This window comes from Cygnus atratus, chromosome 12, assembly GCF_013377495.2.
Source record: "Cygnus atratus isolate AKBS03 ecotype Queensland, Australia chromosome 12, CAtr_DNAZoo_HiC_assembly, whole genome shotgun sequence".
Taxonomy (NCBI): domain Eukaryota; kingdom Metazoa; phylum Chordata; class Aves; order Anseriformes; family Anatidae; genus Cygnus; species Cygnus atratus.
The window spans coordinates 13971406-13999327 of NC_066373.1; the positions used below are offsets into that span (position 1 = coordinate 13971406).

A 27922-nucleotide genomic window follows, 5' to 3' on the forward strand; every position below is an offset into this window, starting at 1 on the left:
TATTTACTACAAGTCATCTGGTGTTATACTGCTTGTATTTCTTGCAGACTCTAAATCTTGAGAGCTGTCCTATCTAAAAGAAGGGTATGATTTAATACAGAATAATCTAATACTTTTTCCCATCCAGTGAGATACTCTCAGTTGAGGTGACTCAGTTTCTAAATAACTAATGACTGTTTCTAAATAACTAATTCGAAGTTGTGCCATATGAAATCTTGACTAAAACTCGTAAAAACCTTGATTCTTAATACAGTGAAACTAGCCCCCCCTTTCATGACTGTGAATGCTCTGTTGAGGTACCCAGTATAACTGCTGCATTGCAAAGGAAGAAAAATGATTGTTGGTTTACTGTACAACTGCAATTTTGTGTATCAAAGGAGCTCTCTCCCTTGACATTTGTTCCTGTTGTGCTCCTGCAACCCAGAGTACTCCTTTTTTGGGGGAAGAAGGGGAAGGAGCAGGAGCAGGCAGGGAGGGATCAGGGCAGGAACTCGTGAGCGTGTTTGGTCTGCATGATCTCTGGTTAGCAGACCACACTCAGCTGGCCCTGACAGCTGTTTGTTTCAAAAGTATGTATTAGGTGTGCCTAATGATGACTTACATGTGTTCAGAAAGGGGATTTAAAAGAGGCTGGGTGAAAAATGCATTTATTTTTAGCAAAGGCTTAAATACTGTTGTGAAACTGTAGAACACTTCTATTGCTGTCTTTTGTGTTTGGCTTTGTCACTCCCTATTAACAGTATCATATCTTCACATTTCCTTACAGGAGTTAAAGTCCATTCAGTCATGTCTGAATAATCTGATTTTCAAACAACTGTTCTCCAGAGTAATGCTGAGCAGCAACTCCTTTCATTTTTTAACATGCAAGAGAACACAGCTTGTGTATTTACAATTGCTCTTCCCCAAAGCAATCATGTTATACAGCTAAGAGCATTTAGTAAGCTACAGCGATATTAAATGTGTGCACTATTAAATCATAGCCCAGCAGCTATTTGTAATTTAACCATTTGAAGCTCTGACCCACCAAAAAAGGGGGCAGAAGAACGGAAACGTTCTTCAGCTGGTCGAACTTCTTCGAGCTGGTCCCCCTTAACGTGTGCTCCTGGTATTCCACGAGCAGGTGGGCGGTGGGACCCCTCTTTCCCTTACCCCCCGGCAATTTTTAACCAAAACCGACCGAAATCTCCCCAGCCCTGAAGGCGGAGCGGGATCGTCTCAGCGGCCCCGCGCCGCGCATGCGCCGGGCTCTCGCGAGATGTGGGGGTAAACAGGGCACAAAATGGCGGCGGTGGGGCCCGGGGCGGCGGTGGAGGCACGGTGAGGGCGGCGGGCGGGTGGCGGCCGGTCCCTGCGGGGCTGCCGCGTTCTCTGCGCCTCCTTTATGTGTGTAGGGAGCGCCGGGCCCTCAGAGCGAGCGGTAACCGGGCCGGGGGTAGCTGTTGTTTGCGCTCCCTGATACCTGCACCCCCCGGTGCTTGCACCCCCGCTTCGCTGCGGAGCCCGCAGCCGCGCTCCGGGGGCTGCTGCCCGGGGCTCTCCCGGGGTCTTCCCGTGCGTCATGCCGGCCTCCGCCCCCCAACAGGGGCTGGGGGCTCCCTGCTGCTCCCTGCGAGGCCTCGGGCAGGGGGTAACGGGCAGTAAATAGCGGAGAGAGCCGCGGGCAGAACGGCCCCGGGCCCGGCCGGCCCCTACAGTCTCCGCTGGGGGTCCCAAATTTTTCTGGGGGGGGTTACGTGCCTGGGGGCTGCTTTTTGGGCTCCGGGGGTTGCTTTTTGGGGCACGGACAAATCCCCAGCTCTCTGTGTGTTACGAGGGAGTCACACACTCCGGGTTGTCAGCGCAGTGCTCCTTCACTCGGGTCTCCCTCAGATGCCATAGTTTTGTTTATTTTATTTTATTCATCTCTGGAGTTGATTTTTGGTTTTATTGCCGCGTGGGTTGTTAGCCCGCAATGTGATAAGGTGTGCAGAGTGCAGCAGAGATCAGCAGTTAGAGTCCTGTGACTGCCTTCAGCTTAGGGATGAAGAGAAAACTTTGTAATTGCAGCCTGGTCTGGTGTTATCCCTCAGGTGGAAAAAGATGGAAATGCTGTTGCTGTGACAAAGAAATACTTGAGGGTCTTAAATAAGAGGGAAGCAGAAGATGTCACGTGAAAACTTGATGCATTTTGTTCAAGGATTTGCTCTGGGATTGGTCCGCTATTCTGCTAAATGGTGTGAGGTCCTTAATAAGGTTCCTGCTTTTCAGTCCTGGTTGCTGCGGGAATGTGTTGTTCTCTGTGGCTTTTCCACGTGGTCTGGCAGACTAAACAAAAATGTTTCTCTTCTTTCATATTTTAATGGCTTTTTAATTATCAGTTGCTGGTTAAACATTAGGAAATCTTTTTTTTTTTTTTTTCATTTTCTTGAACATTTCTTCTGCTTTGGAACACAAAGGGAGGAAGCTTCCCTTCCATGTGGAAAACACTTCCAGTGTTTAACTTCACATTACTACATTTCTGATCTCTGCCCTGATGTTCTCAGGTTGTGGTAATGTGCCTCAAGAAAACTTGAAAGGCTTCTTTCATGCTGATAATCTCTTTTCAAGTATAGGGACTGCAGATTTGCTTCCTGTAACAGCATTTCTTGTCCCCACCAGCTCCTAAAATAGAATTTAAACCTGATTCTCCTTGTGTCAAATTATGTACCGTAGCAGTACTTTCATCTGTCGTGTTCCTGATGTGAAGGGAAAAAAAAGCCATGCTTTTTTGAGTGTCTGGATGCTTTTTATCGTGCTAGTACTTTATTTTGCTTTTTATTTTTTCCTTTTAATGGGCCTTGCGTGTCATTTTGTTCTTCTTACTCCACCTACGCGAAGGGTGGTAGAGTTTGGTTGTCGTTGCTGTCTATTCTGTTGCCAGGTTAATACCTGTGTATTTCACAGATGCTCTGTTGCGAGCCAGGAAGAGACTCGAGCGTTTTTGAAAAATTGCTAAATGAAACACACAACTTTTTCCTTGCTATTTCTAATGCTGACTGCCAAATGATCTTTTGAGGTTTCCATGCTATATGTTTACACAAACTTGAAGCTATTTTCTGTTGCCTAACTATTTTGCCTTGCCTTGCAGGGTGGCTTGCAAACAACTTTGCCAGTTGTTCTAGAGAGTTAACTTTGCCATCAGCAATGGAGTACAGGACTCAGCTACCATATCCCGAGTGACCACATCTTTTAGTACAAAATGGAGAAGAAGCGTAGAAAGAAATGAGCCTGTTTATTAGGCTTTACCTCAAAAGACCATGAAATCGATACTTACTTTGGACACAGTTTTAAGAATATCCAGTTGAGCAGCACAGTGAAAGCAGTGTTTACTGAAACAAAAATGAACTAGTTTATAACGAAGAAAAGTGTGATTTGATTATATGGAATTTTTGGAATGAAAGCATTTTCTTCTATGACCATGAAGTTTGCAAACATCTGGTTTGTTCTGGTTGTTATTTTACTCTGTGGCAAACAACACTTCAGTACCAGACTAGGGAATTCCTCCCATGAGGCTCACATATGTCCTGGATGTTCTCGCCTTACTCTAAAAGTGGAATTCACTTCAACAGTCGTGGAACATGGTAATAGAGTTAAGCATTAAAAAAAATCCATGTGAAGTTCAAGTGAATGTTACTGGACTGTGTTGTTTGTGCAATTGTAATATTCAGAGACTCTGTACAAGTAGATCTGCTAAATTATCTGCATTTAAATTGAGATTTTTTTTTTCAAAGGATCTTGGTTTAACCTGGCACAAAATTTGAAGAACATGAAAAGGGAGAGGGAGGAAGTAAAGAGTAGGTTAAAAGTGAAAATAGAGTGGGAAGGCTCAGGTGGGCAGTTCTGGTCTGGTCAGGTCACTTTGGTGTGCTTAGTAGCTGTTCACTTTGACCCGCTTGGTGGTGTGATTAAGGCTCTCATGTCCATAAGTGGGCTACAAAGGAATGAGAAAGACAAGAAATGTGTGGGTTTGTCAAGAAAAAGTTCTGAAGTGATAGTACATTTGTGGAAAAATAGCAAAGATAGGTGCAAAGGGAGCCAGTGAAAGGCAAACTAAGGCTGATACCACTCCTGAAAGGGCAAAGGGAAGCAGCAGAGCAAAGGTGGGTGCTGAATCGGGGAAGGTCTGCGAGGCTGGACAAAGCTAGCCAGTGAAGAGGCAGGAGGAACAAACAATAACAGGGTGTAGAATGTAGTCTGTTGGCATGGGCAGCTCTGTGCCTGCAGAACTGCAGGATGAATTTAATGAACGTGTGGCGTATGAATGGCAGCAGGTTGTGGAGGAAAGATGAGCAATAAGCTCATATCGTTTGTAGTGCTTGCAGGGTGCACAGCTGCCATTTAGGACAACATCTCTGCTGTATCTGAAACTGTGGGGTCACGTAGCGTGCTGACTCACTTGACTCAGTATCAGAAGTCAGTATCTGAGTTGTCCTTAATTTATCCCTCGACCCTGTGTCTGGTTATTCCCTTGGGTACCCATAATATGCCTGCAGCGAAGCTATGTACCTACACATGCACAAGATATCAGCAGTGACATCTTGTGCATTAGTTAGCCAGAGGCTTACTGAGGTAAATGTAGCCATATGTGCTGGGGCTATGGTGCACCCACGAGTTCCTAATGGAGGTCAAGGACTGGGCTGTTGGGGACGGCTTTGTTTATTGTGTGAGTCATAGGTGGTGCCAGTAATTTTCCCTAAAACTCAATACTGTGTGGAGGCTGGATGACTTTAATTCATGCATGTGAGGAAGCATATTGAATTGGCATATCAAATCGACGTATATATGAATAGATATGCCGATATAAATGGCATCTTGTACTGCTGGATGTGACAGTCCTTCTCCCCTGCTCACCCCACTTGTTTTACCCTTCCATGCTATTTCCAATTCTGCCTTCCTTTCAAAGGTCTTTATCATATTTTACAGATTACATCATGCAAAAGTTTTACGTAGTGCACGAATAAATTGCGGACCTGTAAAAGCAAAAAAAAAAAAAAAAAAAGTGCCTCAAATTGTGATTATTAATTCTGGATAAAGAAATATTGAGATCTTTATGAAGTGCATGTGCAAGTAAGCTGCTTTAAACATCAGTTCTGATGATCTGTGTTCTTGTTCCAGAGTATATTGTGGCTTTTAATGGATACTTCACAGCTAAAGCTAGAAGTAAGTTTATTTCAAGTGCACTAAAAAGCAGTGATATCGAGAACTGGAGGATTGTACCCCGCAACAACCCAGCCAGTGACTATCCCAGCGATTTTGAAGTGATCCAGATCAATGAGAAACAGAAGGATGGAGTTCTGACACTGGAAGATCATCCAAACATCAAGCGAGTAACACCTCAGCGGAAGGTCTTCCGATCGCTCAAATATTCAGACTGTAAGTAATTTTATGTGTGGTTGCATGAGATCTGCTTTGGAAAAATTTAGGACTGCTAGTTTAGCGTTGCATAAATGAAAAGTGCCCTACAGTTTTTCTTTAACTTAGAGTAATCTGTTCCTTTGCCTATGAATTATTGGGGTCTTGCCATAACTTTCCTAAAGCATGGCAGCAAATCCATCTCCAACATAGAAACGTTTCTTTTGCAGCAGTCAGTTAACAGACATTATGGACCAGTATATCCCTAGTGGATAAAATGGAAGCTTTCACTTTGACACCATTAATATATCTAGAAAAAAAAAAAAACAGTAACAATGTGATGTGGATATTTGCATAAACAGCAAATCCTGTGTTTTTCCTCATACTTTTCTGTTTTTTTTTTCCTTGTCTGAATTCTATATAGCTGATCCTGTGTTGCACTGCAATGAAACCAGATGGACTCAAAAATGGCAGTCGTCTCGTCCCTTGAGAAGAGCAAGTCTTTCTTTAGGTTCTGGCTTCTGGCACGCCACAGGTCGCCATTCGAGCAGGCGTTTGTTGAGAGCTATCCCGCGCCAAGTTGCTCAGACTCTGCAGGCGGATGTCCTCTGGCAAATGGGTTATACGGGTATGCCGTCGTTTGTTGGTTTAGAATAACTTCCTTTGAGAAGCAAGTGAAGTGCAAGGAAATGCTAATTGGCTGATAAGTATTAATCTCGTTGGGTGCCAGTTCCGGAAAGGTTGAGCAATGCTTTGTTTTGAGGTGCCCTGTATGCTTACAGAGCACTCGTGTGTGTGTGTGTGTGTGTGTGTGTACTGTTCTTACGAGGAAGTAGTCGTGTTTTATGATCTGTGGCTCAATTTCTGCAATGGAGTAAGAGTTTTGTCTTAAATCCTCAACTTAGTGAACGTGCAGATTAAACATGAAAGTATTCATTCACTTGGCAGAACACATTTGTTAGGAAGCTGAATTAAAAAAAAAACAATCCTTTTCTTTTATTAGGTGCTGGCGTAAGAGTAGCTGTATTTGACACTGGGCTGAGTGAGAAACATCCCCATTTCAAAAATGTAAAGGAGAGAACAAACTGGACGAATGAGAGAACGTTGGATGACGGTGAGTGACTGTGCACAGCTGGGAGACCCTTCCTGAAGGTGATGTGTGCTATTTCGTGTTGCAAAGCTGCTGTTGGTGCTGTGGTGGCAACACATCTGTTAACATCTGTTGAAACTATATATCTTGAGATTTTAAGCTTAATTTTTCAGTGTCCTGAGTGCTTTGTACTCTTGCCAAATTCAACAAATAGCATTAAGATTCCAGGAGGGTGTTGCGTGTGCCTCCTTTAATCATATGTGGTGTTTCATCATAGCTTTTGGAAAATGTCAGGGGAAGAAAACATTGTATTCTGCTGTTTCACAGTGCATATGTATTTCCATACTTAGGAGGGGGAGTATTTTCCTTCTTTACTGTGCAGTCTGAAACTAATTCAAGATTTGCGATCTGTATTTTTTTCTAGTCTATATAGTTTTCATTGACAAATGCTATACTGCCTCATAGCTTTTGACATTCCAAAGAACTTTTTATTTTCTGCAGTATATTTGTGTTCCTTTTTCATGTGTTGGCCCTAACTTGCTCTGACCGTGTGCTTTCACAGTTTATTCATTTCATACGGTCTGTGTCAGTGAGTCAGCTGGCAATTTAATGCAATCAGAATTCAATGTGTATATGTATCTTGCTCAGTGTTCTGTGCACCTCCATGGTTTTATTAAGCACAGTATTTCTTTGCATTGTGGCACCTGTTTTTGGTCACACTTCCTCATAGCGCTGTGGCCAGATGGTTGCTGTACAGGCAGCTTTTGAGCATGTAAATATAGAGCAGGCATTCCCCTAAAGAAAAAACGTGTTTATTTTTTCAGGAGAGGAAAAAATGTTTTCTTGTCATATTTTTCACCCTTAACCAAATATGATTATTATAGAGGCAGGATAAATATCTTTTAAGAAGTTTACATAAGCATATGCTAGCCTCATGACTAGCATTTGCCAAAATAATCTGTCATGATTCCCTTGTGTGGCTCTTGATGTTGTTGATAGCAATTAGGACTAGGAATAGACTGTGGAGTGTGCGTTGCTCCAGGTTTCATCAGCTGGAAATCTTGGCCCCTCTGAACTCGATAGCAAAATGCAATTTAAGAAGATGAGGATTGAACCCAGTGTTAACAGTTTGTTGTGAAGTCTGTTGGATCAATGTGATTTATAGTATAGGTGGTGTTTAACAATGACAATCCATAAAAAGGAAATGTTTTATCTTATAACATCTTATTTTGTTCCCTTCTGTCTGTGATAGGTTTAGGCCACGGGACTTTTGTAGCAGGTGTGATAGCCAGCATGAGAGAATGCCAGGGATTTGCTCCAAATGCAGAACTGCACATCTTTAGAGTGTTCACCAATAACCAGGTACTACTTTACAGATGTTTTAATTTCTACCTTTAAAGATAATTGCTGTTTTAATCCTTTCTTTTGGGAATACTGCAAGTACTTGTAAATATTGATAAATTTTCTTTGTTAAGTGGGAAGGATATATCTTTTTTTAAAGAAGCTTACTACAAGATGTCTTAGAGTTTCCAAGTCTGGTACGTTTTTCAGAAATAATGTGTTAAAGTCTCATCTTTATAGTGTTGGAAATATAAATATATTGAGCAATAGAAATACTAGGAAACCACTGTTAGTTTTGTGCTTTCTTTGTGTTTTTTCACTTTATCTTTCTGAAGTCTGTATCCTTATGGAATCACTGGATTTTCCAATGACAGCTTTTGTTTTCTTCTTTCTTATGCAGGTCTCATATACATCTTGGTTTCTGGATGCCTTTAATTATGCAATTTTAAAGAAGATAGATGTACTGAATCTAAGTATTGGTGGGCCAGACTTCATGGATCACCCATTTGTTGACAAGGTTAGCATGAGGAAATAAAGTCTTTTCAGTTTGTTCAAAAAGTCTTTTTGGCGGCAGAGCCTCGTAAATGCTGTTTGTTTGTAGGTATGGGAACTGACTGCCAACAACGTGATCATGGTCTCTGCTATTGGCAACGACGGCCCTCTGTATGGGTAAGTTTCAGTGATCACTTGGGTTCTGGTGGGCGAGGATCTGTTAGAGCTGGTCCAGAGGAGGGCAATGAAAATGATCAGAGGGCTGGAGCACCTGTGAAGAAAGGCAGAGAGAGATGAGGTTGTTTAGCTCAGAGAAGAGAAGGCTCTGGAGAGACCTCACTGCAGCCTTTCAGTACTTAAGGGGGCTTATAAAAAAGATGGAGAGCAACTTCTGATGTGGGTAGGACAAGGCGGAATGGTTTTAAACTAAAAGAGGGAAGAGGAATTAGGTGTTTGGAGGAAATTCTTAACCTAGAGGGTGGTGAGGCACTGAAACAGGCTGCGCAGAGGGGTTGTGGGTGCCCCATCCCTGGGAGTGTTCAAAGCCAGGTTGGGTGGGACTCTGGGCAACTTGAGTTAGTGGGTGGCATCCCTGCCCATGGCAAGAGGGAAAAAAAGGCAAATATGTTCTTAAATGGTTGTGGAAGTAGTTGTGCTTGTTCTGGAGGGTTTTCTCTCCTCCTTTTTGCTGTAATCTGTTCATAGAAAGTGACCGAAGTTAGGCTTCCACTTCTCTCTCTGTTACTTGCATTAGTAATACGTTTGTGAATTACTTAGGTGAATATTTTTCATTCAGACAGTGAGAAGTTAGTAAAAGAACAGCAGGGCTTCCAAGGCTTCCAACTGATACTGCTGCAGCAGTAGAAGCAGACATCTTTGAGAACAGATCTCAGGCTTAAAGAACACAGAAGGATCAAGCACGAATTATTTGTAGTGTATTTCTAAAATAGATGCCTAAAAACAGATTTTATTTTTTTTTTTGTCTTGAAGATATATGGTTTGGTGTAAGTTACATGTAAGTTCTTCAGTGCTTGAGAAGTCGCTTTTAGTGATAGAGCATAACTGTCTTAGGCAGGACCAAAATTTGTTTCTGTGCAGTTTAGATAGAAAGAAGGCCTGACAAAAATCTGATGGCAACGTGCCCTCTATCTGTATAAATTTATGGCTATGGTAGTGTGGTTTTTTTCTTATTATTGTCTTGCTAACTCCCAACTTGTTCTAGGACTCTGAATAACCCAGCTGACCAGATGGATGTGATTGGAGTAGGCGGCATTGACTTTGAAGACAATATAGCTCGCTTTTCATCTCGGGGAATGACTACTTGGGTAAGATACTTTGACTGTGGCCAGCCACATGCAACCAAAATAAGCGCTTTCAAAAGGGAGCCTTTTTCAGAGGGGTAATCTCATGCAGCTGGTGTCTGTGGAGTGAACAGTGATAAAAGATTTCATGGAAGCTAGGACTTGTAAGAGAATGATGTAAGACCTGAAGCAAGAAGCTTAATACTCTGTCTGGGAGTACTCATCATTAATGTTGGCTGCTTTTGACATTTCTGATGTATTTCTAAAATGCCCAGCGCCTTCTGAGTCACTGTGAGGACAAATCACTGCAGAAATGAAGGCCAGCCAGCTCTTTTTCTTAAATCCTAGGCTTCCCTGGTGTTACGTGTAACATTGTGCTTGTTTCATATCCTTTCCACTTGCAGTTGACCGTTGAACTGGGGTGACTGGTACCACACACATGATTTCAGATGAGGTTGCTTTGTGATCTTGATTAAGGACACTATTACGTACTATTTTCTGTTTGTACTGCTTCTCATTAGCCAGGTAGCAACGTGGTTATCATTTAGTTGGTAGTTTCGTGCTCAGCTAAGATACTGGAGGATCTGGCAGTAATGTTGACGTCCCTTTCCTGGGTTGAGGATTTGCCATACACAGTTTGAGCCCTTCTTTAAGTGTTAGATGACATTCTCTTATGTTGAACCATAGCTGATTTAGTAAATCATTTTACTGCTGAATTACCTCCATTAGTTAGTTTAAATGCCCAAATGAAGCAAGCAGTGTTCCTAATGTATTAGGGCACCAATCCATCTGTACTCTTTTCACAGGAGCTGCCTGGAGGTTATGGTAGAGTGAAGCCTGATATTGTTACCTATGGCTCTGGTGTGAGAGGTTCTGGTATGAAGGGCGGATGCCGCTCTCTCTCTGGGACAAGCGTAGCGTCTCCTGTAGTAGCAGGAGCTGTTACCTTGTTAGTAAGGTAAGGCTTAAGTAAGAGTCCCTTAAAAGATTCCAATACAGGAGGGTCATTTAAAAAAACAAAAAACTTAAAGAAACCCACCAAAGGAAACTAAATTGTGTTTACACTTAGAAAAAAAAAAAACAATCTCAAGGGGTAGAATTGGTGGTCTTCTCCCTGAGGCATTACCTTCTCTGAGTGGCTCTAACCTTCCTGGGCCTGTTTTGAATAATAATTACATATTTGAAAATATAATTAGGGAGAGCAGTTTTACAAAGTAAATTTGTTACGTGTTCGATCATTTTGAATTGCTTTTGTCACTTGTGTAGAAGAACAGCTACTCAAAAGAGGCACCTACAGCAGGTAGCTATCTAAATACTTGTAAATTTTATTGTATGGGCTTTTATGGTTATTATCTGATTGCGTAAGTTATCTGTTGCACATGGAAGAATAAGAGGAAGATAGGAGTTGCAAGTCTCTACTTTGTACTTGTCACTGTTACTACCTAAAGATGAGAGAAGAGTTTTTTAAATAAAGAACTCTTATGTCCAAAATTCGAAGTAATCATTGTGTTTCCTCTGTAAAATGATGCATTTTTCTTTAGATGACAAAGCTATTTCTGCCTACCTCCCACCCCCGAAAGAGCTATGCGGAGGAAGATCCCAGCAAGTTGCCAGTTACAGAGACTTGGATTTTCAGAATATTGTGTTTAGCATATAAAAATACTACCCTGGTTATGACTGCTGGTTATGGAGCACATTGTAAGGAGAAAAATTGATGTAATACTGGTTTTCAAGAGAAATCTGTCAGAAAATTGTCACTTCTATTTTCATCTTCAGCAATGCCAGTGGGAAATCAATTAATAATGGACAAGTAGAAACTGTAGATGTTGACAACAACCTAATTTTTGTTTGCATTTGCTTTAAATGAAATTACAGCTTAAGGCGGAACAGTAAGCAAGACAAGCAAGAAATTAGAATAGTAAAGGCCACCTAATGTGATCTGTTGTTTCCGATTTCAGCACAGTTCAGAAGCGTGAAATGGTGAATCCAGCAAGTATGAAGCAGGCACTTATTGCATCGGCACGGAGACTTCCCGGAGTCAACATGTTTGAACAAGGACATGGCAAGTTGGATCTCCTGAGAGCTTATCAGATCCTCAACAGCTATAAACCACAGGCCAGGTTAATTTTAATCCTCAATTAATCAACAATATACTATGATCTGCTATATTTCTGTTAAGAGAGCAGGTGATATGCCTGTAATTCAGTTAAGCAATCTGTGCTTATGCAACAGAGAACTTGCATAGATCTTACGTAATCCTGAAGCATGGATTTTGACAGGAGAGGGGATAAAAAGTCACTGTTTTCTACTCAAGTTAGAGCAGTGTAGGGGCTTGAAGTGTCTTTGAAAGCTAAATGTACTTTCTCTTCTAGGCTCAATTTAAGCTCTCAGATGTTATGAATAATGCCATCTAGAACAAAATGGAACAGTAGTCAAATTTTAGTTTTCCAGAATGAGAACGTTCTCACTGTGCTGAACAGTTTCTTTTGCTTTGTGGAGAAAAAAACACCACCAAACTTAAAAAAATAAATAAATAAATAAAAATAGAGGGGAAAGGAAGATTCTGGGACATATTTGGGAAGTGAGATGAGTGCTTGAAACAGTAACTATGACTGGCATGTTTTATCTGTAATTTTCTCATACATCAGTTTTGTATAGCAGCCTGTACCTCTTACTGTTTCTTTTAATTTTGCCTCCTCTCTCTTTGCTTTTAGTTTGAGTCCAAGCTATATCGACTTGACAGAATGTCCCTACATGTGGCCCTATTGTTCTCAGCCCATATATTACGGAGGGATGCCAACCATTGTTAATGTTACTATCCTTAATGGCATGGGAGTCACTGGGAGAATTGTGGACAAGGTAAGAGTCAACGTTGTTCCAAGTTCTGACTATTAACGTTACTAAAAAGTTTCCCAGAAAGGATTATTTTAGCTATACATTTGATAGAACAAGTAACCGTTCTTACTGGTGAGAGCAAGAGATGCAGAGTGTTTGGTTTTAAAGGACGCACCCAGATTAGTAAGACTTGTCACCATGAACTATCTGCAGATTTTCCAGCAGCGCGCTGGTTTCAGGGGTGTGTAGTGCTTTGTCTTCGTAAAACCAGTTTGGATTGATTCCACTTAGAGATTTCTTTGTGTTCTGATAGTATTTAAGATCTTCTGGATATTCTTTCCTCATCTCTTTGGTCTGGAGCATAAGAAATCTCAGTAAAGGATTCTGATGTTATTAATTGTGCCTCTTATGTGGTCAAAACGACCTGAATGTGTTGGGTTATCAAGGCCTGCTGCAAGATCTGTTATTTTATACCACTATTGCTGAACATGTTGGTTGAAAAGAGAGGATTAAACTTTTTTTTGATTAAGCTTTAAGTAAGGTTAAATATAGAACAGATATGTAACTTGGGACAAGTTACAGAAGGGCCGTATCTCAAAACTCTAGCCAATATAAATGAGCTTAATTTCAACATATTAGTGTGAATCCTGAGGTCTGTTTTAGATTCGAGCTTTACACTAAAGGGTATAGAAGCTCTTATCCAACATCGTTAGCTAATTGTAATGCTCAGGCACATGCAGTGTGATCTGCTTGAATCTCTTAGTCATAACCCGTTTTGTTACAGAAAGGAAAGTTCATGTCTTTGCCAATACCTTTTTGCACAGGACCTCAAAACGTTAAATTGGGTGCACTTAGCATGCTGTCCATAGAGCTGCTTAGGGTCATGCCTCTGGAAGGTGTACACTCTGGATCATTAAGGCTGTCACGACTAGGTTAATTTGTTGGCACAACATGTATCTTTTTGGCTTTGTGGACTTCTTGTAGTTTGGCATTATCTTCAGAAAAGCTAAGATGGGTTATTCCTGTGGGCAGAGGAGGAGGGCTGTGTGTACAGAAATTAGTGACTTCAAATACTGTTTTACCAATGTCCTGTCTTCATTTAACAGCCAGACTGGCAGCCCTACCTCCCACAAAATGGGGATAATATTGAAGTGGCTTTCTCCTATTCCCCTGTGTTGTGGCCTTGGTCTGGATACTTAGCAATTTCTATCTCGGTAGCGAAGAAAGCAGCATCTTGGGAAGGCGTCGCTCAAGGTCACGTTATGATCACAGTATCATCTCCTGCAGAAAATAAAGTGAGTTCTATGTTTTTTTGGGTGGGGGGGGTGAAGTGGTGTTAATTATTAAAGCTGCTTCACAATATACAAATACCTTATTTTTATGGGATTACTCTGGTCCTGTAATTTGACGCATAAGTTAGATTGGGGTCAAGGAATTGACGAGTACAAATAATGGTGGTCTTAATGTCATTTTTTTAGTATGAATTCTAAGTAGCATGTTTTGAAAAAGAGACAGCTTAAGTGTCTTTCTCACAGAATCATCCCTAAGTTCCTGAGAACTTCCTGAGAAGATTTTAAGGTTTTGAAGGTTTAAATCAAATGACAGTTGTAAGGTATTTCAAGTACTTTACATTCTGAGCAGAAATATAAGCAGTTGAGTGCAGAAAACACACAACGGTAATGCAAGGCAAACGTCAGCTCTTGGTTTCCAAAGCTGGTACTGGTTACTAAAAATAGACTTGATACTTCTGTTTTTTCAGTCTTTTACACTCCACAGTTAACTGGTGAATGTTTAAGTGGGGGAAATGAATTTCACTGTGGTTTGTTCTGTCCTTCAGTCTAAGAACGGTGCAGAGCAGACTTCAACGGTGAAGCTTCCAATAAAAGTGAAGATTATTCCTACTCCGCCTCGTAGCAAGCGAGTCCTTTGGGATCAATATCATAATCTCCGTTATCCACCAGGATACTTCCCCAGGGATAATTTGAGGATGAAGAATGATCCGTTGGATTGGTATTTATCTCAGCTTCTATTAAATCAGTATTTCTTGATTGTGTATTAATGATAGAGAATAACTTCACTGAGTGCCAGAGGCCCCTGGCCTTTTTCAGTGTGCCATGAAAATATCTTATATTCTGTATGTTTTTTTGTGCAGGTTTTTGTTTTTATTCTCTCTGGTTTTTGTTTCATATGAAATGAAAACCTTTTTAAATACCCATATAAAACACTGTTTTGTTTTGTTTTCCTGTTTTTTTTTTTTTTTGGTTTGTTTTCAAGGCGTAGTTCGTTCCTGTCCTGAATCCCTCAAGGCCAGGATGGATGGGGCCTTGGGCAACCTGATCTAGTGGGTGGCATCCCTGATCATGACAGGGGGTTGAAACTGGATGATCTTCAAGGTCCCTTCCAAACCGAGTCGTTCTATGATGATTCTGTGATTTCTCCCATGGAACTGAGGGAGACACTTTATTAGCTGCTTTTTTTTTTTTTTCACTTATCAAAAAAAAAAAAAAAAAAAAGAGAAATTAGACTGAGGCAAGGAATGGCTGACCTGTTGTCTAGGAACTTCTTTGCTGAGGTTCAGCAATTATTTACAGGTTGTCTTGTGTGCTTCTTCCAGTTAGTGGTTACAACTGCTATTATTGGCTCTTCATCGAGGAGAAAGTCCTGTGAAGTGGATCTGGTTTTAATGCAGCAGTGTTCCTCTGTGACGTGCTGCAAATATACAGAACTGTGCTCTGTAAGGGATGTTCTCAGTCTCTGGCTTTGACTGTATTACCTATCTTCATAGCACTCAGAACCAGTGTCACTTGTGGAAAAAGTTTGCAAAGAAGGGATGGTACTTGGAAAACCACTGGTTATCCTTTGAAAAAAATGGACCTTTCAGAAAGGAAACTAGGAAATAATCTGTAATTACAGGATGTAAATCAGATTCCTCTATGCCAAATTAAAATGTCTTCAACAGTCTTTTCTCTTGTCCTAAGGAATGGAGACCATATCCACACAAACTTCAGGGACATGTACCAGCACCTAAGAAGCATGGGTTACTTTGTTGAAGTTCTTGGTTCCCCATTTACATGTTTTGATGCAAGTCAGTATGGTAAGTGTGTGCTAATTGCCTTGTTCTCAGCACTGTTAACTTCTTCCTAAAATGGCCTGTGTTTTAGAAGACCAAAAATGTTGTGGGGACCTGAGATAGAATGCTAGATAGAAAAATATTACAACAGTGGGTGTATCTGTTATTTATATGCTAATACTAAATTGTGTAAAGTGTCGCTGCAGAAGCTTGCTTGGGAGTATAGTAGAATTAGTGCAGTTCTGTATCCTTATCTTGAAAAAAACGAGAAGGAAAACCCACCTCTGAGTAGGTTAAAAGCCCCTCTGTATTCAGTCCCACAGAGGTAGAACTGAATTTGCCAGAAGATCTTTGCAGTCAGAATGAAGCACGGGTGAATGCAGACTCAAATTGAAAGTGTCCGTTCTGTTTTCTCAGCGGTGGCATTTTGAAACTTTGGTCTTTGTGGATAGATAAAACAGGGGGAAGAGTATTCTCTACAACCCTGTGTGCTAGCAGATCAGTGTGGTTCATTTCTTCTGTGTTTGATTTGGAGGTTTGATAGATTTGCTAGTCAGGAGACAAACTGAGCTGTCCACGGTCTTTTCTGCTTCAGTATGCCCTTCTAGTTAACCCTGACAGGCTCCGATAAGGCCCTCTTCTTTTTTTGGTCTGGGGTGTTTCTCCAGTGGATTGTAAAGTGAGGGTGCGTTTTCCTGGCAGTTTTTTAGTTCTGGAAGTGTGGTCTAGTGATCTTCTGTTTTTCTTGATTCTTCAACAAATACTGTACTGTTGTTTTTTGAGCTCAGCAGATGTGCAATTGGAGACAGAAGTGGTAGCCCTCAAAAGCATAATAAAATAGTTTGCTCTTAGACCTCTAGATTTATTGCTGACAGGGCACCACAAGGGCAGGTCTGCTTTGCATGCACAGATTTGTCAGCTACAGCTCATGTTTCTCCCTAGGAGATTGGAGAAGCTAGGAGACATTGGCTTTTAGATTGCCAAAATAGACTAAGGTGGGAGGTGAGTGCTTTCTGTGCCTGAAAAATGCAAGTAGGTAGAGGTGAAAGCGAAAGCACTTAAGGAGAGGAAATGGAACAGAAATATGCAAGTGGAATAAATTTGGTAAATGAAATGAGGAAATGGCTGAAATAGAAGCCTTCTAATGACAACTCTGGTGAAGCTCTGCAGTAGAAGCAGTGGGGGGTAAATAATGTGGTTCAGAAACAGTCTAAATCTGTTTATAAATAGTTACATGACAGGTGCGCTTGCAGGGGAATAGACTTGATGAAGCAGAGACATCTCTTCCAATCTTGCAACCCATATTGAATGATGCTGCTTTGGAATTGGAAGAGACAGCAGGACTTCGTGTGATCCTGTCATTTGTTGGCACCTCTGAACATGAATGTTGTTGTTAGTGTGCAATGGCAGGATAGCTGAGGTTGCAAGGGTTCAGTAGAGATATCTAGTCCAATCCCTTACTCAAAGCAGGTTTCTGAGGACCATGTCCAGCCAGGTTTTGAGCATCTCTGAGGATGGAGACCTCATGACTTCTCTGGGCAACCCATTCCAGTTTTGTCTTATGTTTAAATGGGGTTTCCTGTATTTCAGTTTGCGCCCATTGCCACTTGCCTTTCACTGGCCACCACTGAGAATAGCCTGGCTTTATCTTCTTTGCTCCCTCCCATCAGACATTTATTTATACATGTCAGTAAGATTCTTCAGGAGCCTTCTCTTCTCAAGCCTAAACAATCCCAGCTCTGTCTTTGCACGTCCATGCCTGTCATACTGGATGCAGCACCCCAGAACTGTCTGACCACTGCTGGGCAGAGGGAGGAACCACCCTCAGCCTGCTGGTGGTGTTCTTCCTAATACAGCTTACAATGCTGTTGGTCTTTGCCACAAAGGTGCATCAGTGGCTCACGCTCCATTTGTTACCCAGCAGGTCTCCCAGGTCCTTCTCTGCACAGCAGCGTCCCAGAGGGTCAGCCCATACAGGTACCGGTGTATGGGATCATTCCTTCCAAGGTGCAGGACTTTGCATTTCCCTACATTGAGCTGTGTGAGGTTCCTGCCATCCCACTTCTCCAGCCTGTCAAGGTCCCTCTGTGGAGCAGCTTAACACTGTGGCCCATCTATCACTTCTCTTTAATTTCTATTGTGTGCAAACTTGCTGAGGGTGCACACTGGCCTGTCATCCAGATCCTTAACCTGGTTTCTGCAGGACCTTTATCAGAAGGCTTTCTAAACACAGACTGCCTGGATTTACAGAATTGGGTGGGTTGCAAGGACCACAGGACTTAATCAGATCGCTCAGGGTATCGTCCTGCTGAGGTTTGTGTTGTCTCTGAGGATGGAGATTCTACCACCTCTCCGAGCAATCAGAAAGTGAAGAAGCAAAATGGGTTAATATTTAGGAGTAATGTAAAAGCACAACTATATTTTCAGGGAATAAAGTATTTTTTTTCCTGTTTGTGCTTTTCAGTCATGCAGAGACAGTTGTGCAAAATATCCACTTGTGTTAATTTTTGCATGGGTTGTGTTAATACTGATAACATGACAATGAACAGGCTGGTGAACTCTTCTTTTACACGCAGGGACTTTACTGATGGTGGACAGCGAGGAAGAGTATTTTCCTGAAGAGATCACCAAGCTGAGGAGGGATGTTGATAACGGCCTTTCGCTTATAGTGTTCAGTGACTGGTACAACACATCTGTGATGAGAAAAGTCAAGTTTTATGATGAAAACACAAGGTAGCTCTTTCTTTAATTTCTGTAGGAAATACAATGTCATAGAACTGGTGTTTTATGGACATAACTGTCCTAAAAACCCCAAATGGGATACAGTGTGCCTTAGTACCTGCAGCACTTCTTGAGCTGCCTCTAAGAAGGGACTACCTCAAGAGCAAAACTGACCTTAAGCTGCAGAGCTTAAGGAGAATATATTCCTATTTTACCAGGATCCTGAAACCACCCTTGGTAACGTAATCTTATTTTAAAGCCCAGGAAAACACGTACAATAGAAAGAAGTAAAAAATTGGAGAGTGGCAAAGAAAAATTGAGACGTTTTCACTTTGGAGAGCACAATAAAAAAGAAATGTAGCTTGCGCACTGTATCACTGGGATGTGCAGCCAATGTTGAAATTATTCCAGTGTACTTTATAAAGGGAAAATAAATTAATATCAACGGTGGTGGTAATGACCTTTCTAATTAGCGTAGTTTCAGCCTGTTTTATGTTAAGATAGAAAGATCTTTCTGCAGCTTGGAAGCAAGTAACATTGCTTCATTAGAAAAAGCTAGAAGCAAATGACATGACTGATGTCTGCCTCATCATAGCCAAACAACAAACCTAAGACTGAATTTCTTTGTAGCAAAACAAAGTTTTCTATGGAACTGGAATGTAGTGAGAGCTTTACAACATTAATGTTACTTTACTTCTGCTCAGAATCATAGGTGTCAGAGAAACAGCTGCTCACGTGCCCCGGAGTTAAATGAGGCTTTGAGAGTTTTGAGCTCATTATTTTAGTGACTTGAAAACGTCTGCGTGTGGAGAGACCTGATTTTTCGTAATACAGACTCTAGGAGTACCTCCTTTATACTGATTCACTGTGTTACACTTATTTTTATAGACAGTGGTGGATGCCTGATACTGGAGGTGCTAACATACCAGCTCTCAATGACCTGCTGTCTGTCTGGAACATGGCCTTCAGCGATGGGCTGTACGAAGGCGACTTTACCCTGGCAAACCATGAAAGTGAGTACTGGAGTCCCTTGCCTAAAACAGGCTGTCAACAGTATGTTGGTTGTTTGGAAAACAGTTTCTGTGAGGATCAGCTTGAGTGAGAGTCGAGGGAACTGCTCTGAAATTGAGTGAACAGAGTCTGATAAGCATGCTTACGTGATCATTTCCTGCATCTAATGAATTTTCAGACAAGATAACAAATGTCCTGAGTTTATGGTTGAATTCCAGGTGAAGGGTATTCTTGGGGCGTCTGTATTTGTCTGTACTATAAATACTGCTTGCCAAGATGAAGCCTTTGGTTTAGTCATAGTTTTAGTTTTGCAGTTAAGTGGAAATCTTAGATTTTGGAGGAAGAAAATCGATTGGGAGTCTTTCCTTGGGATACTCCAATTTAGATGTGCGTCAAAGCATCCTGAGAAGCTTTGTAAATTCCTGTTCTCATGATCTTTTGAATCGATTTCCCTGAAGTAGCCCAAAATGAGTGTGTTTTACTAGTTCCAAGTTCAGACTTTGTGGTTAGGGCACAGGTCCATGACCTGATTGCTTTCAGACTTTCTAGGTCTAGCCAGTCTTTATTATATTTTTTTTTCTGACCAAGTCACTTGATGTTTTCGTGCTTTGTTTCTAAATCTCTGCCTTCTGACCGGTTCATTTGGAATGTGTATGTGAAAAGAGAAGGCACGGGGCTCTGTACACTCCCCAGCACTGACTGAAGGAGACAGGTTCTCTCTATAAATAATGACTCTTAGTGCAAGCTACTGCATTTGATGAAGCTTTTCAGTTTAAAAAAGGGCAGTGTCAGTCTCATAAATGGAAAAGCTTGAAAGCAGTATGTAGAGGTGAACCTGGAAAAAGTGCACTTAGAAATAAATGCCTTATCTATATGTATTGGTCAAAATACACAAATTCGGATAAATGTTAAATGTTCCTAGGAATATTTTCTTCTGTGCTTGTTTTGCCAGCTCACTGAATTAGGTGGGAAGGGGGAAGCGTCACTTTTAGTCTGTAAATGCAATTTTGTGATGTCTTTCAGTGAATTATGCATCAGGATGCAGTATTGCAAAGTTTCCAGAAGATGGCATCGTAATTGCACAAACTTTTAAGGATCAAGGTATGCTTTTCCTTGTCTTTTCTCTGCATTTTAAGTAGAACTTGTTAGTCAGTGCAGAGCAAAGTTACAAAGCCTAAAGGTGTAAAAACTGTGGAGTGAAAAATGCATTGAAAGGCTGGGTATTTTTTCATTTTGTGTAAAATGTGCAGTTGGATATCTAAAGGAAGCTGCAAAGTGACTGTGTATACACAGTTTTTATATAGTACAGCAGTATTCAAGTGTATATGTGCAGTCTTTTTGCTGTATGTAAACACATCTGCACGTGTGTGTGGCTTTAGGGGAGGAGATTGTGTTCCTTGTCCATGTTTTTCACAACTTGCAAGTGATACCGAAATATATTTGTACGCAGAATTAATCTAATCATTGCCAAAATTGGTTTAAGTGTTACGGTAGCTGTGATGACCTAAGGGTATAGGTAAGGAGGATTTTGTTAGACGACGTTTTGCCTACTAGACTCTCACAAGGGAAACATTTTAGGCACACAGAAAGCCTGTGCTTTCAGACTAGAGTGATCTGTTCCCTGTGCACATCCATTCTCTTAAGTTTTATCATAATACCTTTGAATTTATGAGGTACTAATTCAGAGCTGTAACAGCAGCAGGCAACAAAGACCTGTTTTTAAGAGCCTTTAGGAAATGCTGTGTAGGACTAGCTGACCAGGACTCTTAATGATATCATGGGTCAGGTTTGTGTCTACATACGCAGAGGATTTGAGTGTGGGAGCAGAAGTGTGTGCATAGCTTCTGCTACAAGTCAGTAGCTGTCAGAGGAGATGAGGAAGTGCACTGTAGTTTTGGGTGACTTAGCGTGCAGTAGGCACATGTGATTACTTACTAGATAAATTTTCTGGAGCAGTAAGGAGCTCATCCATGTCAGCCTTTGGGAGAGCAGGTGGTACCCCTGAAATGCTCTGTGCCGATGGCTTAGGTATTTCTGTATGACAGGGGGAAGGAGACGGCATTTGACAGGTAGCCTGCTGCACCTGCTTTCTCTGAATCCTTTTCATTTCAATTCATGAAACAAAAGAGCTCTATGTTTTGCTTCTGTTGTCTGAAGGCAGCATCTAAAGTAAAGGAGACTAAATAGTTGACTCAAGTACTTTGAGGTTGGTCGTCTTTCTTTGTTTTTTGAAATGAGTGTTAGAGGTGGGAAGCATTTCAACCTAAAAATCAGTTTTCTACAGACTTTATTTTAGTATCTTCATGAATTGGGGCACTTTCTTGCTGTTTATGGCAGCCTTCAAGTTCACTGGAGATAAAAACAATTGGATAGATTTGTAAGATGCAAAGGGCAGATTTACAGCCACGTGTCCTCTGGGTTTTGCTTCATGTACCCATTCATGCCATGATACCTTCCTTTGGTTGCTTTTTTCCGTGTTTTTCATTCACTGATTAAAATTGTAAATATTTCGCAAACGTGTTTGAAGTTGCCAGTTTATTCAGTTATGCGCAGTGCTTTTGGATGTAGGCTTTTAAATGATACTTCCAAATTGCTCTTTGTATTATTGGTGCAAGTGTTTCAGAAAAGGCTTATCTCTGAACCCTGGCAGGGCTGGATGTAACAAAACCTGGCTCTACCTGCCAATTCAAAGAGCAGCTGGGGTGAGGAGGGAGTGAAGTTTGCCAAAGGTTGCAGTAGAGGCAAGGTTGGGAAAATTCATGTTACTTTTTTTTTCTTTTGGCATATGTATCCTCACTAAACAATACTTTTATTTGTTCCTGAATTGAAAGCTGAGCAGGTGAAGTATGAGGGAAGTGGGTACTGCAGAGTTGCAGAGAGATGCAAGCCCAGCAGTCTTTAAGATGGGCTTCTCCTGAACTGCTGATTTAAATGAGTTCAAAGACCTCGTCTTGCAGCTGCTGCTTGCAGAGATAGATGTCACGTTTCATGGAACTTCCCTATTCTCTTTTTTTGTTCCGTAGTAGGCTTTCTTGTAGGAGAAAGTAGGCATGACAGCAGTATGTTGGCAAAGAGCAGTATGCATTGTGACAGCTGCTTTTTAAGTTACCATGTTCTGTAGACTTCTGCAGGACTAAAACAACATAATGTGATTTTTAAGGTAGATCAGTTTGATTTAAAACTTGTTGCTGAAAATATTAGGATTTTTGATTTGAGAATGCTGAAGTTCTTCCAGGATCTGATGTCTTTTTTTTTGATTCTGCACCAAAGAAGGAAAACATTGATATCAGTAGAAAACTTCACAATCAGGGTCTTGCAGCAGTTTGATTTTTATCTTAACACTATGTATGTTTTTTTAAAAACATTTTGCATAAATCTGTGACACGAAGACTGGCATAGCTGCATTTGTAAGTTTGCAGTGTAGACTGTGTTGATCTGTAGATAACTTGACGTTGTTTTGCAGGCTCTGAAATTTCTTTGTGCTTTGTTTTAGGTCTTGAAGTTTTAAAACAGGAGACTGCTGTAATTGAAAATGTCCCTATTTTGGGACTTTACCAAGTTCCTTCTGAAGGTGGTGGCAGAATTGTTCTGTATGGCGACTCTAATTGCTTGGATGACAGCCATCGACAGAAAGGTGTGTACGTTTGACACGCAGAAAGAATTATTCTCTTAAGCTAGCAAGTGTCCTGTGGGTTTCTTACAGCTTCCCCTAGAAACAGCTGCTTTCTAGGGAATCTCTAAACATTCCTGTGTGAGATTTAACTTCATTTCTGTGGAACTCTACTGCAGTTGTAACTAGAGTGCCCCGTATATATATATATTTATATATATTTATATATATTTATATATATTTATATGTGTATATATATATATATATTTTTAGGTCTTTGTCACTAATACTTTAAAATATTGGGCTTCCATCCCTTGCCTAATTTATTTGAGTTTAAAGTAACTTACTGCCAAAGTGAGCTTTCCATCTTCAGCTCATTCTTCTCTTTTCCAAACATTTTCTTTAAAGTTTTTCTGGTTTCTCCTTGTCTGTCTTTGGATGGCTTCCAGTGACTTGCCATAACACCAACACATCGGCGCCTCTTGTGCAGCTTTAAATTAAGTAATAGAGTAATGCTCTGTGACCTCCTAATGCTGTTAAATTCAGTGTGACCTGCGAAGCAAGGAAAAAGTGGAAGGCTCTAAAGAGGCTCTAAAAAAATCCTTTAAAGTTAGCTTTTGAGTTGTGAACCAGGAGCTGTGTCTCCCGCAGAGACATCAGTAGCTTTAACTGAGGTAAATTCCTAGCATTTGTGAATATAAATCCTTAAAATCTGATTGACCTCTTTAACAATCAAAGGTGAAGGTTTAAGGGACACCAGGATTATGAAGATTAATTCCCATTCCCAGCCAACTTTTCCCTGGGTTGAGAAGTTCTGAGAAAAGTAGTTTTGCTGTATGGTGGAAATGGCTGGAAAGACGTTGTCCTGCTCCTGAAAATGGAAATTTCAGGGGACCGTGGTGTTAACCAGGTGGAGTACACGTGCATTAGAGGTAGCTCTGGCTGAAGGCAGCAGTAATTCAGGAGAGAATCAACACAAGGCTTCATATGTTTTTGAAGTGCAAAGGAAAACCATGATGAAGTATGCTGTGGTGTGGTCCACAACAGGCTGGGAACCAACAGCTTTTGTCAGTACTGCTTTTCCTTCAGCTGGAATGTAGCCAAAACTTCTCCCCTTCCTTTGTTTTTTATTTTTTTTTTAAGCTTGGGAAAGCAAATGAGTCAGAACTTTCCACTGGGGAGAAAAAAAGCCTTGTTTTTAATTTTCTTTGCAAGGTATTTATTATGTCATCTTAAAAAAAAAAAAAAAAAGTTGCTTTTCTTTCCCTTATAGAAGTAATATCAGAAGCCTAGAGCTCCCTGTGTTTCTACTGAAAAAAACTTGTAATTTTTTGTAGTGGCTTGGGTGGCTCTGTCCAAACTGGAATTCCCATATTTAAGACCTGTCATTTTACGACTTTCTCCCCAAAAGAGCCTGATTTGGTACACAAGACAAGAAGGTATTTTCAGACTGAACATATTAATTTTGTGTTTGTGTAGTGGTGGAGGAGGAGGGCTTGAAAGTTGCATCTTTCCAAAATCAGGCTTAGAACTTCAAAAGGAGAATAACAAGAATGAGAAATTCCTTGTGCTTCTGAATGCCACCATATCCTGTTTAACAGAAAAGATAAGCCATTTGAAGTGTAGCATAATGCCTATTTTGTGCTGGGGCTTGGGGCTGTGAAATCCACAGATTGCTTTTGGCTCCTGGATTCCCTCCTGCAGTACACCTCCTACGGGGTGACGCCGCCAAGTCTCAGCCATTCTGAAAACCGCCAGCGACCGCCATCAGGAGTGGGCGCCTCTCTCCCGGAGCGGATGGAAGGTGAGAGCCTTATTTACCAAGCAGAGCCAGCACCTGATGGGGTGTCAGGGTGGAATTTGAGGCAGACCAAGGCAGACCCTTGAATTTACATACCAGTAAGGCCAGCTCGGCGTGAGCTCTGTAATTCTGACTGTGAGAGTTAGCTGTGAGTCATTACCATAAAGAGCTCCTGGCTTTACAGCAGGTCTGGTTAGGCAGAGGGAAATGTTGGGAACTCTCTTATTCTCCCAGTCTCTTGGTAACCCAGTCTGTCTCTGCTGTGAATTGCAGGTAACCATCTGCATCGATACTCGAAGGTGCTCGAGGCTCACTTGGGAGACCCTAAGCCCCGTTCCCTTCCTGCTTGTCCTCACCTCTCCTGGGCCAAACCACAGCCTTTGAATGAAACTGCTCCCAGGTTTGTCTTGCATTTCTGTACGAAGTCTTGCTTCCAAGTTCAGCAGAAAAGTCATTTGTTCCGTCTGCTTTTGCAATGGACAGCTGGAATTCCTTTCCTAGAGAAACACCAGATTGTAGAGAGGAAATGATGATGAATGCCTCCTCAGTGAGTAATTCTGACTCACCTGATGGTTACACTATATTGTATGAAACTGACGGATTTTAAAAATAGCTTCACAGGTCAGCACATTGTTATGATTGAGTGATCCCAACTTGAAGGGCTTGCATAAATACATCATCACCACGTGCTTTTGAAATAGTTTTCTGATGCACTTTCTTGGACAGCTAGCCGAACTCTGCCCTGTGGTGTATTTTTTGTCAGTCACTCAAAAGCAAATGTGTCAGCATGCTTGTCTGCTGAGCTCCTAATGGTAGCTTTTGGTAATCTGTGTGCAAGAAAGAATTGCTGGTAAGTAGTTGTTGATCTAAGCGTGTCCCTGTGATATCTGCAGTGAACTTTGGAGGCCTGCAAGCTGCAAAACCTAAAGAATGGACAGGATTATGGTTTGGGTCTGAATTAGTGAGTAACATGCAGGTTTCAGCAAGGTTTCTATATATGTTTCTATGAAGTTCCTTGTGCTACTGAAGTAAGTGTGCAGACATCTGTCTTTGAATCTCTTTTAGCAACCTTTGGAAACATCAGAAGTTGCTATCAATTGACCTTGATAAAGTGGCCCTGCCCAGTTTTCGACAGAACCGACCCCAAGTGAGACCTTTGTCCCCTGGCGAAAGCGGAGCATGGGACATTCCTGGAGGTAAGGGTTGAAAAGCTGGAACGATGTTGTTTTGCTTGCTTTTTATACAGGCTTTAAAACAAACACACCGAGCAGACCGAGGGAGGACACGTGTTCCCTTTCAGTTGTGAAAATCATGCAAATACAAATATGGTTGTGTTGTAAGAGACTGACTGATGGAGCCAGAGAGAAATATTTTTACATATGAATAGTTTATTCAAAAGGAGTCATATGGCATACAGGGAGGAAGATTTTGCTGGGTGCTTTTTGGCCAGTCCAGGCTTATTTTGGCACTGTTCAGACCTGTGGTAGGCAGCAGCAGCTCCATCCTTGGGCGCTGTGGCCCGGTAATGCAAAACCTCCTAATTAAAATTCCTTCTGTGAGTGCACAGATGCAAAAGCAGAGTCCAGAAGGGTTTTTCCTGAACGGTGCTTTGGGGAAGGTGTTAGGCTAACAAATGATATAGAGCACTTGAAACAGCTTTCAGTGTAATGGTGCTCTCCTTATCAGCTCGGCACCGTGAGCCCAGCTGGAAGCTGTGAAAGCCTCACGCATGCTCTTTTCCCAGCCTGAGCTGCATGACCAAATGGTTCTTTTAAAAAGGAAGGGCTGTATAGCTCGTCCTCGCTGCATGCACATGCTGTCTCTGGAGCAAAACAAAATCCCTTTTCTCATGGCTTGAGGCATGATGGCATTTATAGAAATAATTTAGAAAATTTATAGGCTTGATGGCATTTATAGAAAACATTTAGTGGTAAAGATCCAAGTGCTTGCATCTCTTCTCTCTTCTAATGCAGAACAGACAGTGGTTGTTGCAGGGGAAGTCTGGGTTATGCTTTGATGTTCCCAAGTAGGTCAAGGTGGAAATGTTGGTGCTTTTCTGTTAAGTTAGTTAGCATCCTGTCTTATTTTCGCTAATTGGTCTGCAGTTGTTAATCTTCCTGTCTGAAATGTAATCTGATTATGGCTGTTTTGTCTTGGAGTAAGAACTGCCATCGGATCACTTTTCTAGATAGCGTTAATGCTGCTAAGAAGTTGCAGCTCCTGTGGTTGCATGTCACTTCCCAACCTCTCTGCCTTTCTAGGTATAATGCCCGGACGGTACAACCAGGACGTAGGACAGACCATTCCAGTCTTTGCTTTCCTTGGTGCCATGGTGGTTCTGGCGTTCTTCGTGGTGCAGATCAACAAAGCGAAGAGTAGGCCAAAGAGACGGAAACCGCGAGTGAAGCGACCGCAGCTTATGCAACAGGTTCATCCACCAAAGACGCCTTCTGTGTGAAAGCTCTCGCTTGCCAAAGATGACCTCCTTCTACCAGTTGCTTTCCTGTATGGTCGATTACTCCCAGCGAAGGTGCAGCGAATGCGGTGACCATGCTGGCGCTACGCATCTGACATCATCTCATAGTCTTTGGTTTCTGGAGAGAAAATAACAGGACCTCAGTTGATCATCTGTACATAAAACTGCAGCTTTAAGCAGCCGAACCCACCAAAGACTTGAATACTGTTTAAAAGGCTGCTTAGTCACTACATAACCCACGAGGGGGAAAATGGACCTTTTTTTTGTAAGCTGACCAAACTAAAATTTATTTGTTTAGAGGCTATTTTCTATATTTATTGTTGGGGAGGGTGGGGGGAAGAGTCACTTTAAGAACCTCTGCTAAGGGAACGCAAGTGCATTTTTTGGAGGGGATGCAATTTTCTAGAATGCTCTAACGCTGAAGAGTGCAACTTACATTGGTAAAGGAGGGAGGGGGCAGGAGAGACTAGTACAAATTGGTGAGACATAGTCCTGCAGTTTATTTTTATAAAGCCAACTACCATGATGTTTTGTAATTTTTGGTCATGATTTCACCATTGTTGGTGAAACAGATTTTCAATAAATATGTTATCTATATGAAGCTGAGACAACGTGTAATGTGGCTTTTCTTTCCACTGTCAGTCAGAGGGAGCAGGCGGGTTAGTAGAGAAAACTTTCATGTGTCCACTTCTCCCCCCGTATCTTTATCCTTAAAAGAAATGTTCACCAGGGGAAATGGGGACTTGGACAATCCACAGTAAGGACCGTCTATTTGTACCTTTGACTGTCTTCAAACAAAGGTAA

General features: G+C 41.5%; 1 protein-coding gene across 3 annotated transcripts; it reads left to right on the forward strand.

The window, feature by feature from the left end:
• Positions 1 to 1212: 1212 nt before the first annotated feature.
• MBTPS1 (membrane bound transcription factor peptidase, site 1) lies at positions 1213 to 27722 on the forward strand. Of its 3 annotated transcripts, none has more exons than XM_050713240.1 (23): positions 1213 to 1263; positions 3107 to 3599; positions 5134 to 5391; positions 5795 to 5998; positions 6374 to 6484; positions 7713 to 7822; positions 8202 to 8318; positions 8403 to 8470; positions 9516 to 9618; positions 10401 to 10552; positions 11553 to 11714; positions 12309 to 12453; positions 13536 to 13724; positions 14267 to 14439; positions 15408 to 15523; positions 18076 to 18232; positions 19109 to 19233; positions 20255 to 20332; positions 22725 to 22865; positions 24514 to 24645; positions 24916 to 25042; positions 25708 to 25838; positions 26904 to 27722. In XM_050713240.1, the coding sequence occupies exons 2-23, from the start codon at positions 3413 to 3415 to the stop codon at positions 27098 to 27100; spliced, it is 3183 nt and encodes a 1060-aa protein (XP_050569197.1). In that variant the 5' UTR covers positions 1213 to 1263; positions 3107 to 3412; the 3' UTR covers positions 27101 to 27722. The 3 variants fall into 3 exon arrangements, with proteins under 3 accessions (XP_050569197.1, XP_035399294.1, XP_035399295.1); XM_035543401.2 differs by having other exon boundaries at positions 1243 to 1317; XM_035543402.2 differs by lacking the exon at positions 1213 to 1263 and adding an exon at positions 2070 to 2213.
• The last annotated feature ends 200 nt before the right edge of the window (positions 27723 to 27922 follow it).

Excerpts from the sequence above, each read along its gene's own strand:
- MBTPS1 (XM_050713240.1), top strand. The coding sequence starts at position 3,413 with ATGAAAGCATTTTCTTCTATGACCATGAAGTTTGCAAACATCTGGTTT. Across the intron at positions 5,999-6,373 it reads CTGGCAAATGGGTTATACGG|GTGCTGGCGTAAGAGTAGCT; the intron begins GTATGCCGTCGT and ends TTCTTTTATTAG. Across the intron at positions 20,333-22,724 it reads ACAAACTTTTAAGGATCAAG|GTCTTGAAGTTTTAAAACAG; the intron begins GTATGCTTTTCC and ends GCTTTGTTTTAG.